The following is a 12,254-nucleotide window of genomic DNA, read 5'->3' as shown; positions in this document are numbered from 1 at the left end:
TAGTACTCCATTGTGTAGATGTACCACAATTTCTGTATCCACTCCTCTGTTGAGGGACATCTGGGTTCATAGCAGCCTTATTTATAATAGCCAGAACCTGGAAACAACCCAGATGTCTCTCTTGCTCTTCTTACTCCCTTCCTCTCTTCCCTTTCAGTCCCTTCTCTCCCCATTCCCCTCCCCCCCTCCACACGTTCATGGCTGGCCTCTACTCCACTCCTCCTCCTCTTCCTTTTCCTCCTCTTCTTCCTCCCCCTTTCCCCCTTTCTCTTTCAATCTTTCTCTCTGCCTTTCTCTGTCTTTATTACCTCCTCAACTCCCCTCCCCACACCCTAAATAAACTCTATTCTGTACTATACTCATCGTGGCACCTCCACCAAACATATCCCTGCCTTCTTTATGTTTTTTATAAAACACAAAGTATATCTACAGAATATAAGAAGGAAAGAGTTGATAATTAATGGATCATGAAATCAGAACAAGTCAGGCTTTCTACAGTCTTGCAGGGGTTCACTTAACCCCAGACACTGAAATAACTGCAATGCCCATCAACTACGTAAATAAACTATAACATGTTTAGTGAAATATATAGTTGCTTAAAAGTTGGGGTTGCTTCCATTTGCTGGCTTCAAATCTACAAAGAATGCATACTGTTAAGAGATTTGTTTTAAGCCGGGCGGTGGTGGCTCACGCCTTTAGTCCCAGCACTTGGGAGGCAGAGGCAGGTGGATTTCTGAGTTCGAGGCCAGCCTGGTCTACACAGTGAGTTCCAGGACAGCCAGGGATATACAGAGAAACCCTGTGTCAAAAAGCCAAAAAAAAGATTTGTTTTAATAATTGGTAGCCAATCATTTTTATGAAGATCAGGATGGTACCAATAAGGGCAAGAGTAGGGCTTTGAGGAGGAGCCTGCTTGGGCTGTAGAGGATGAGCTCCTGGGGGGCGGGTAAACACTCTGGGGGTATTTCCAACAGTGTTCGGTCATGTCAAGCTTGCATCTGTTTGTGTGGTTTTCAGTGTCCATGGCATATTTTACAGCAGGGTGATTTATAGGAGAGTTATTAAACAATTCCTGTAAGTAAAATGAGCATCCAGGAGCCCACCCCTCATCCAAGAACTTGACCGTGACAAATGACACCTCTACTGCTTCCCGAGGTAACTGATACTGAATCCTGTGCTTCTTGATTTGATTTCTTGCTTGTTTCAGCTTTCTCTTATTATTGAAGGATGCTCGAGCAACAGACTTAAGAAAAAGACATTGTGCTGTGTGTCATCTTTCTGGGCTTTTTTAACAGATGCAGCAGTTTGTTCGTGATGAATTTACTTCCATGTTTATAATAATTCATCCTTGCCATAGACCATGATTTCTCTATTTTAGAGCATTAAGAATGTCACTATTCATCTGTAATGACTAAATGATCTGCTAAGCATTAGTTTTTTAATTTAAAACTAGAAATGTATGCATAGAGGGTAATGAGGAATCATATTCATATAACTGGTGTATAGGAACTGTTTTGTTCGGGGATGAATGCAGGTCAAGGGCTACACACAAAGCAATTAAGGAAGTGGCGTCCTCATTCTGGGTATGGTGATAACCAGGGTATTCTCTCCGACAATGAGTATCATAGCCCAGCTACTCTCAGGACCTTTTTAAAACTCTCCTATATTCTTAAAATTATATTTTGTATTTTGGAAATAATACCTCAATGTGCGATTCCTATGTAAAAGCCTAGACAAATAAATAAACAAGGATCCTGTAGTTTTCTTTTTTATCCCTATCCCAGGCCTTCTCCTTTTCCATCGCCATTGAATAAGAATCACCCTTCCCCAGCTTTGTTTTCTAGGTGCCCCCACCAGTAACTTTCTAAGAAGTCAAAATACCTTAATGAGAAAGATACATAACACAAAGTTGAAACACACAAGAAGGCATTCTAATTTAACACTCATTTTAATTAAAAATTTCTACAAAGAAAGAGCAGAAAGGAATTCCAAATTTACGGAGCGAGCAAAATGTGCTGTTTGGGTTTTCTCTTTATTAATTCATTGACATAACTCAGTACACATATGTTTTGGTTTGTGCAATGCTTAGAATACGCATTAAAACATATCTCCATTTTAAAACTTATATAAAAATCCCACCCCCGGTTAGACAATTTACAATTTATTGTCTACCTTTATCTAGTACTGTTAGCACTATAACGGGGGTGGGGGAAGGGCAGAAAGAACATCAAAGGAGTGCAAATCTTTCATCTGCTACCTAGTAACTGTGTCATCTATGGCACATTAAAAAACCTTCCGGTGTCTCAGCCTCTCTACTTGCCAAATGAGTGTTGTGAAGACTGGATGAGACGCATAAACTGCCTTGCACATTGTTCCCCACGTATAAGCCCTCTTGTGAATGGAGGCATACCTTACTTCCTACATCCTCCCTGCTCCCTTAACGTATACCTCAGAGCTCATAGAGACTGCAATCGCCTCAAGTGCTGCTTTTCTTAAAAGAAACAGTCCTTCCTCTACAGAGAAATCCATGAGTAGGTGGGGGTTGGGGGGAGGTGCCCCGCGGGGCACAACCAAAACCAAAACCAAAATACTAAAACAACAAAACAAAACAAAAACTTGCCATCCCTGTTTCTCTAGCTCCTTGTTTTCCTAAGCAGCCCACGGGGAGAGAAGCAGCGTGGAAGAGAAGCGTGGACAGACCCCCCTGGACAGGATGAGATCGGAGGAGACAGCCGCTTACCAAAAGGCTACCCAATACCAAAGGACCCCTTTCCCGTAATTCCTCTCAAGGAAAGCTTCGCACTTCTGCTATGGAGCATCCCGGGCCCTTAGCCCCACAACTGTTGCTTTTTTTAAAACCTCCTAATGTTCTCTTGGTACTGCAGCCCTGATGGCGCACACCAGTGATCTGAAACGCCTTCCCCAGGGAAACAATCAATTCTGAAACAACTTTCTCCCTTCTAAACCACATCCTCCCCTAGATGTCCCATCATCAAGTTCAAAGGCATAGCCTTCAGACTGAGTTTTCATTGGGGCTTTATTATCTCCGAGTTTCCGGTTCAGTCCACATTATGGAACAAATGACTGGTGGCTGCTGCCATTGCTTGTTAAAAGAACTCAACATGAGTAACGAAGCGCTCTAGGTTTGCCTCGGTCCCTGTCCCCGATTAGAGTGCAAACAGGTAGCTGCTTGACACCTTACATCAAAGGGAACTGCCCTCTTAGGTCCGTTCAGATACATGTGTTTTATTGCAAGCATTGGGTGGTGAGAGAGATGGATCCATATTCCCAGTTTCTGCTTCTATGAGGACCACCAACCCTGGAAAGCATTCTTCTCTGCTATTTGAAATATCCAGTAACCACACTCCCTCTCAAAGAACACTCACAGACGCTCATTTCCTGCTTTGGCTAGGGGATACCACCCGCTCATCAATTCCAGGACACCCCCCCACTCCCCACCCCCACCCCCATCCTTTCTTACCTGCTATATGATGAAGTTGCAAGCTCAGGTTCAATATCGGCAGCAGGAACAACATGGTCTGTCTCAATCTGAAACAGACAATTGAGAGTCTCAGGGCTCTGTCCGTGCTGTTTCTTAGTGTCTGATAGTTTAACTCATCCCAAGAGCATGGTAATGACTCAGAATCAAATCTTGTGGGAGATGCAAGTGACAAGGGAGGAGCAAAGACAAGAAGAGAAGCAGCGGGTTCCTTTTCTGGAGAAGACCTTATGCACAGCAAGGAGGAAGACGGTACTCTTTCTGAATTCAAATGAGCTGCTCTTCTTGCTTCTCATATGGCCTTTTCTGGAGAGCAGGGTGGACATCATCAGTCACCCACAATGGCGATCATCCGTATCCTTGTGGGCCTCCCATGTCACTTTCTAAAGTTCAGTCCGTATTAAATTCTTGAACATCAGCCCTGTTTACCTAGCCATCATCTGTAGCTGGACTGGAACTTGCGGAGGGCGATCCTGGAGAACAGGGCTCAGGAATCAGAGCTGGCATATCAATATGTATTAATTGACTGAGCAGAAAACACCAAGCTGTTGTGCTGCCACCCAACGTGCCTGTTGTGTGGTTTGTCTCTTAACGAGTTTTCTAATTATTATGTTTTAAATTACATTGTTTTGGAGGGGGGTTGAAACGGTCTGGTATTGTCTAGGCCAGCCTCTATCTATGTAGCGTAGGCTGACTTTGAACTCCTGATCCTGCTTCCACTTTCCAAGTACTAGGATTACAGGCAAGTGTCATTGTGGCTGGCCCACTTTTTATTATTTTGAACACATTAAATAGAGGTAATTTTTATTACTTATTCTAAGATATACCTCAAAGAAGCTTAGCAAAGTCTGTATGCTGAAAAAGTTTACCTCCATGTTATAAAAACTTTTATTAGCTATTAATTGTATAAAACAATGGATTTCATCGTAACTCTTTATATATATTTATAATATACTTTGATTATGTTTACTCCCATTTACTATATCTGTCACTCCCCACTAAGTGTACTTTAAGTACACTTAGAAAGATTCCTATCTCCTCATTGTCCCCTTCCTCATTAGCAATTCTACAAAGGACATTGAATTCATCTTTATGGCTGAATACTATTATATTTATTTATAGATATATAATTATGTTATATATAATAAATGTTTCATATATATACATTGTTGTTCATTTATCCATGATAACTTGGTTACTATGAATGGTACAGAAATAAACATGGATATATGAGTATTTTGGAAGCTAACTTAGATTCCGTTGGGTATATTCTGAGGAGGGGAACAACTGGATCATATGGTAGTACCAGTTTTAGTTTTTTAAGGGATGTCCATGCTGATTTCCATAGTGGCTGTACTAATTTACATTCCCATTAGCAGTGTGCAGGGGTTAATTACAGTATCTGCTGTTTTGATGTCTCCTTGACAAGAGCCATTCTGATTGGGTGGGTAGGGGACAGTGTCTGTGTTTTCTGAGAGCTTTCAGGTCTGCCAGGGACAGGAGGTGTGACAGGCCCTGCTCTAGCTCAGTGTGGTTCCTTCCATCTCCTGTTTCACTTCTGACCTCAGGTTTTCTGCATCCACAGAGTACTCACGTTTGAAGATGCTTAGTAAAGTCTGTATGCTGAAAATGTTTACCTCCATGTTACAAATGGGAAGGCACACGGCTGTCAGCTCTTCTGCCTTGAAAGGACTTGAGGCTCTATTAGCCAGCATAAGCTGCACACCTCAGTCCTGGGAAAGCAGAGCCAGTAAGCCGGTGGAGGGCTTCTCTCTGGAACCTCAGGGACTTCATTTGCATTTTTAGAAGAGGATGCTGCTTTGGTTAGAGAGTGGACTGCTTGTGGAAGGATGAGTTGGCACTTAGGAGGACACTGTGAATATTTGCATTAGGGTGCTGGGCCAGTGGAGGAAGTGGGAAGTGATCGGGTGAGGGTTTTCAAAATGTGTTCATTAAACTTATTTTTAAATGTTCAGTAGCTTTATTAAAATGATGTTAATGCCGGGCGGTGGTGGCGCACGCCTTTAATCCCAGCACTTGGGAGGCAGAGGCAGGAGGATTTCTGAGTTCGAGGCCAGCCTGGTCTACAGAGTGAGTTCCAGGACAGCCAGGGCTACACAGAGAAACCCTGTCTCAAAAAAAAAAAAAAAAATGATGTTAACACACAAAAGGAGGCCATATAAACTTAATGCAAACTCTTAGCACAGTACTAATTCGGTGGACTGTTTAGTATATGCATAGAGTGGGGTAATCAACACCACTATTTAATTTGGCAAATTCTAATCACCACTAAAGGGAGGAACCACACCACTTAGAAAGATTCCCATTTCCCCTCCCTTCTCCCAGAATCCTGGCAGTTAGTTGTTCATCCGTTTTCTATTCTGGTCAACTGCTTGTGTTGACATTTCATATAAATGACCTTGAGTAGCCTTTGACCTTTTGTGGCTTGCTTCTTGCACTGAGCATGAGGTCAAGATGTACCTGATATGCAGCACATATCAATACTTTATTGGACATAGTAACATCCCTTTCATAACGGGAAGTTACTGTGTTGTATAACAAGCCAAATTTATTTATCACTTGCTAACATTTTCTCCTAAGAACTAAATCTGTTCTGTTCATATCTAGGTCTCTAATCTGTTTTGAGTTCATTTTTGTGTATGATCAAGGTTCTTTTACACATATTCCAATAAAATTTATTTTAAAAAACTAAACTATCCTTTCCCTGTAGAATTGTCTCAGCATCTGGATGATAAACTCGGGATGTATTCCTGGACTTTGCATCCATGTTGTTCAGGTCTATGTCTGTTCTCGGCCCCCATCACACAGTGCCATTTACTGTAGCTTTGTGGAAAGTCTGATATCAGGAAGCGACGCCTTACAGCTTTGTTTCTTCTCTCAAGTCCTCTCTCCCCCTCCCTCTGGCCCTTCCTCCTCCTTTCCCTTGAATTTTTCTCTCTTGAGTTTCTGTATGAATTTTAGGATAGACTTGTCTATTCTGCACAAAAGGAGCTGGCATGCGTTGGTAGGAATTACCCTGACTCCGCACCTCCATTCAAGAGGAATATAATCATCTCAACAATGTTAAGGCTTTCAAACTCTGAAAGAAGTCTTTCTACTTTCTTTTCATTTTTTTTTTTCAGATTCTAAAACGTTAAAAAAAAAATAAAACATTATTCTTGGTGATAAAACCATGTGTGGGAGCATGAGCCATGGTATGCATCCGGAAGCTAGCTTTGTGAAGTTGGTTCTCTCCTTTCGTCTTTATGTGAGGTTTAGGAATGCATCTTAGGTCACCAGGCTTGCTCAATAAGCATGTATACTCACGAGGCTATCTCACCATACCAAGGTTTTTAAATTTTTTATTTGCATATTTAAAAGCTTTACATTCTAATAGTTACACATTCTAATAATTAAAATAATTTGAACAACAACAACAAAAAAGGCACTCTGAAAAGGCATTCTGATTAAAGGACATGCCGCAGCCTGCAGGACACAATGGGTGACCTTGGATTTTACTGCAGGTCTCACCAAATCCAGCTTCTTGGCTCACTAATAGGAAGTTCTTTCTCTTTCCTGCCAGCCAGAGCTGCAGAGGCGAGAGGCAAGCCGAGGACTTTGTTGCCAGTTGTTATGGATTCAGTGTTGGGAAAGGGAGAGCCGGTCTTCCAAAGTTTGTCCAACCACTTCACATCTTACAAAGCTAAACAGAGTCACCAAGTGAAATCAGAAGGTGATGCTTGCAGACTGCTCACTGACTGTTGGTGGCACTTGCCTCACCATCCGCCAGCTCACATCTGTTTGCTTGTTTCTTTTGAAGGAAGAGATTCTCTCTTACATTTCTGGGATCTTCAGTCTCCACTTAATTGAGTTTCGGGATGTCAGCCACATTGGATATTTCAGACAAGGTTGAGGAGAGAACCCAGAGAAGTGTGTGAGCAATAAAGCCCGATCTGTTACAAAATAGCTCATTTTCTTAGAGCTATACTTTGAAAAACAAAAACAAACAAACAAATCTATAGAACATTGCTGACAGTACAGGTAGTTAAAAACACACACAGAAGAAGTCCTGGGCTTAGGGATGGAGTCATTAGGACACTAGAGGACTAGAAATATCCATCAGATCTGAGGTGCCTGCTAGAGTTCTGAGAGAAGTTCCTCAGGATGTGGAAAGGCAGACAGTACAAAGCTGGAGGCAGAGATAAGACCTGTGCAACTGTAGCGAGCGTAGGCCACAGCCTGCATGACATCAGGTATGAGAGATGGGAAGAGCAAAGTGTGAAACAACAGACTTGAAGTACTGACATGTCTGGACCATTATGAGGAGAGGGCACCGGCAAAGAGGAGGTAGGAGAAGGGCAAAAGCCCAGATGATCACACCATTAACTTACACCTTCCAGTTACCTTACAGTTACCTTTAGATTTTGATCTGGGTGTTCTGACCTTTGGTATATGGAAAGCTTGCTGCCCCTGAATGGATCACCTTCCCCAAATTAGCCAGTCCCAAGAGGTGGCATAGAAGGGCCAGGAGGAATACCTTGTTTAAATGCAAATCAAGGCAACTCAGAGCTTTTGTGCTCTCTGGCTGCTTTGATGGAGACCTTGACATAATTGCTCACTATCCAGTGGTCTTACTCCCCCTGAGAAGACACTATAAAACTAGCAACCAATCCTTGCTGAAAGCCAGCAGAAATTGTATTAACTCGTCCCAAATGAGTTGCTTTCCCTGTCTCACTTTTTTCTTCTGGTGAAATAGTAATACAGACACCTACCTGCCCACATATCTCTCTTCTCCTTTATAATTATATCAGACTATCTTCCCAACGGCAGAATGAACGAAAGCTCAGCACACCAGGAGTTAACAGTAACAAAGTACTTAGGTTGTGTTCAGATGTCTTCAGAATCCACTTGAGGTAGGTTTGAAACTGGCGCTTCTAGCATGGACAGTCATAGAAGAAGCCAGATCATATGGTCAAGACGTCTTGTCAACAAAAGGTCAAAATGTCCATTGCAGAACCTAACTGTCTTGGATAAGAAAGGGGATGCCTAACTAAAGAGTCATAGTGCACATCTGCCTGCAAAGGGATCCTAAAATCTCTCTCACCATCAATAAACAATGTCTCCTGTCCCCTTCGCATAAATGCCCTACCAATCCATTAAGAAGGCAGGTTTGAGTGTATTACTGCCCCGACCCCTTACTAAGTAGTGGCTTCTTTGTGGGTTGGGTAACAGGCAAGGGCCTTGCTTGTTACCCAGAGTGGTGGCCATCTCTGATCTGTCGACCTCACTGTTAATGAATAATAATGAAACCAATATTTTAAGGACACAGAGCTGTAGGGAAGAGTGACTGTGGATAGTCCTGAGAATTCGATTTAGTAGTGTGAGGACCATCAACACCTTCACAAGTGCACACAAGACATAGGTGGATTCAAGAGGGACTTAGAGGTAAGAATGTGCCCATGGAATGTGGCACAAGGGAAGCTAGAGAGACAAGCACAGTGGTTAAGAGTGTGTGCTGATCTTGCAGAGGATCTGAATTCAATTCCCACTACCTACATTAGGTGGTTCTATCTCAAAACTGCCTAAAGTTCCAGCTCCTGAGGATCCAGATCCTGAGATCCTCTGGCCTCTTCTGTAGGTGCCTAGGTTCATGTGTGTGTGTGACACACACACACACAAACTATTTAAAAATAATAAAAATAAATCTTAAAACATGTGTCACAAAGGGAAAGAGAAAAGAGACAGCACCTCCGGGGATGTGTGCGTCCGAAGTGCATCGCATCCATGCCTTTATCTCAGGAAGGGCCACATCACGCAGAGACTAGTCATGGTGTACTACTCACGGCGTACCTGAGCTGAACCCAACAGAAGTCTTCTATAAGAAACTCATAACTTGAAAAGTTCTCCTCTCCACACGCAGGAGCAGGCTTGGCATTTGCCAGCGTTCTCATGTTTGGACCGTGACGGGATGATAAGAGCCAGAGTTCTAGGACGAATAGACTCCTGAGCCACTCGCCACTGGCCCAGCTTCCCTTTCTTCTTTTGCCACCCAAGGGGACTTTCCTGGAGCACTGCCTTCTTAGAACGCCAAGAGCAGACTCTGTTCTAAAGGTACTTTCCAGCCTGTGGATGCCTGTCCTACGAGTCTGTGCAATGGGTAAGAGTGCACACTCTAAGACACATAAGCAGTTAAAATAGGAGGTTACAAAGTAGCAGCCTCTAACACGTCAGATAGCTTAGAAAAGCTTCGTGCTGCCGGGTCGTGGGGGCGCACGCCCTTAATCCCAGCACTTGGGAGGCAGAGGCAGGCGGATTTCTGAGTTCGAGGCCAGCCTGGTCTACAGAGTGAGTTCCAGGACAGCCAGAGCTATTCAGAGAAACCCTGGCTCGAAAAACCAAAAAAACAAAAACAAAAACAAAAAAAAATTGTGCTTTATTTCCTATCATACCAATAATAATAATAATGATAATGATAATAATAATAATAATAATAATAATAATAATAATAATAATGCCACCTCATGCCAGAATATTAGGAGTCATCCCATACTTTCCTCCCTCTCTCCCTCTTGCTTCTGCATCCACCATACATCTTACATGGTCCTTGTCCTTTCTGCTGTCCATTTGCATCACCTTAATTCCAATTCTCATTGCTTCTCCGTCTACCCTAGTGCATCTTCCTCACCACTGGCTTCCCCTTTGTGGCTCCCTCTATACCAGCCTTGTTGAGGCAGAGAGCATCAGTCCTGGAATCATTCTTCACTCTTTTCTTCTCCCACCCTGTGTCTGATTCGTCAGCTAATCCTATAGGCTCTCTCTTCACAGATATTCAAAACCTAATCACTTCTCACCACCCTAGAGATGTTGTATCATTCGGGACATGATCATCTCCTGTGGTGATTTCTGCACCTTTCTAATAATAGGATTCCAAGACCCTACCTACTCTCATTATCTGACATTTGATTCCCAATACAGAAGCCACGGTGACTCTTTTAGAACACAAGTGCTATTGTTTTCAAGTCAAGTTTTTCTTAGGACAGCCTTCTATGCTTTTCCTGTCCTGGCCTCTCTGGCCTCTCAGTCTCATAATTCCCCATACCCTTTCCACGAACAGGACCTCATGGTGGTCGTGAAAATCTAATCTCATTTTACTTTGTAAAAACATTTTTTAACTTTACCTCAGTCTATAAGTTTTTAAAGATTGGTATGGCATCAAATATGTCTTGTTAAAAGGCCTTAAATTCTACATTGAATACAAACCTTTCACAGTTGCCTTATGTGGCTTCCTGTATCTTGAGTGCATCCTAGTCACCCCTAACGACCGCATACAGCTCATTACTGGTATGTAAAGTTATTATACTTTAGTCTTCTCCACTAGGACCAAAGCTTTTAAAAGCTCTCAGAAGTTTGTTAAATAGATAATAAATGGCATGCATGATTATCTACCCAGGAGTCTGGCTCCCTGTTGGACCCTTTTTCTTTTAGATAAACAGAAACTTGAGAAAGGATTTTCTACAAGTTAAGGAAGGCCACAATGAGATGAGCTAGTCACAAAGTAGACAATCAGTATTCTAGGACCTACTTAAAGGCCCACTTTGAAGCAAGAGTTTCCATTGGTGGAAAGTGATCCCTTTTCAATGCTGACAAGCTTGTCAGCACGGGTATCTTAAGCTCCTCCTTCATAAACTTGTCTCAAAACTCTATTCAATGCAAATATGTCCTTTGTCTTTGGAGTTCTTTGTGAGAACCATCTTTTTCTCTGAATGAATATGTCCTTAGAGCCCTTATAATTAGGGAAGCAAAAGTCAAGGACAGTGAAGAGAAGGAAGAACAGACTGATTTCTAGCTAGGCAAGCAGGATCTGGAGAGTCTGGATATATGAAATGATGGAGAATCTGGGATGTCTAGAATGATGGAGAGTCTGGGGGGATGTCTAGAATGATGGAGAGTCTGGGGGGATGTCTAGAATGATGGAGAGTCTGGGGGATGTCTAGAATGATGGAGAGTCTGGGGGATGTCTAGAATGATGGAGAGTCTGAGGGAATGTATGGAGTGATGGAAGACTGGAGGATGTATGGAATTATGGAGAGTCTGGGAGATATATGGAATGATGGAGAGTTTAGAGGATGTATGGGGTGAATGTACAGCCAAAGTTAATAAACTCATAATTTCCGAGAATCCACCCCTTCGGCTGCATGAACACTGTGATACACAGACAAGAGAAGTGTTCAGATTACCAGTTCATCTTTTTAGTCTTTTTTCTAAAATTCATGTGTGTTTTATAAGTCAGTGACCTACCATCTATTTGTGTTGTGTGTCCTTTTTTATCTTAAGTGTATGGTGATTAGGCGGATACCAGAAGTCATCAGGTTCACTAACACACCAACATCTTCATGTCTTGGTCAAACTTAAGAAGTGAACAGAAGTGCTTGTGTGTACTTGGATGATACATTGTAAATGACAAGTTATCCTCACATTTACTGTCATTATCACTTCTGAGGTGACAGACAATCTTAGGTTTAGAAATTGCATAACTTTACATCTGCCCATTAATTTCACCAACCCACTTAAGGGTTCATCTAGTGAAGTGTCTGTGGTTTATATCACTGACAGGGCCACTTCCTTTGAGAACCCTTCCCTGGGTTCACATAAGATGCACATATTTGCACACATAGTGTAAGCCTTATCTGTCTTATTTTCAATGGTTTGTATTCAACTTTCTCTTTAGTACAGTTATTAATAATATTATTATTGC

The 12,254-nt window shown here is 42.3% G+C and overlaps 1 protein-coding gene across 1 annotated transcript in view; it reads right to left on the bottom strand.

Annotated features, from left to right (window-relative positions):
• The window catches only part of Pdcd1lg2 (programmed cell death 1 ligand 2), a 52,054-nt gene that overhangs the window by 36,273 nt on the left and 3,527 nt on the right, over positions 1 to 12,254 (bottom strand). Inside the window, exon 2 of the mRNA XM_031390059.1 lies at positions 3,482 to 3,549. Coding sequence (XP_031245919.1) covers positions 3,482 to 3,536 — 55 coding nt within the window. The 5' untranslated portion in view covers positions 3,537 to 3,549. The remainder of the gene's footprint in view (positions 1 to 3,481; positions 3,550 to 12,254) is intronic.

Source organism: Mastomys coucha, unplaced genomic scaffold (assembly GCF_008632895.1).
Source record: "Mastomys coucha isolate ucsf_1 unplaced genomic scaffold, UCSF_Mcou_1 pScaffold21, whole genome shotgun sequence".
Classification (NCBI taxonomy): domain Eukaryota; kingdom Metazoa; phylum Chordata; class Mammalia; order Rodentia; family Muridae; genus Mastomys; species Mastomys coucha.
This window is presented reverse-complemented; position numbering and strand designations above follow the sequence as displayed.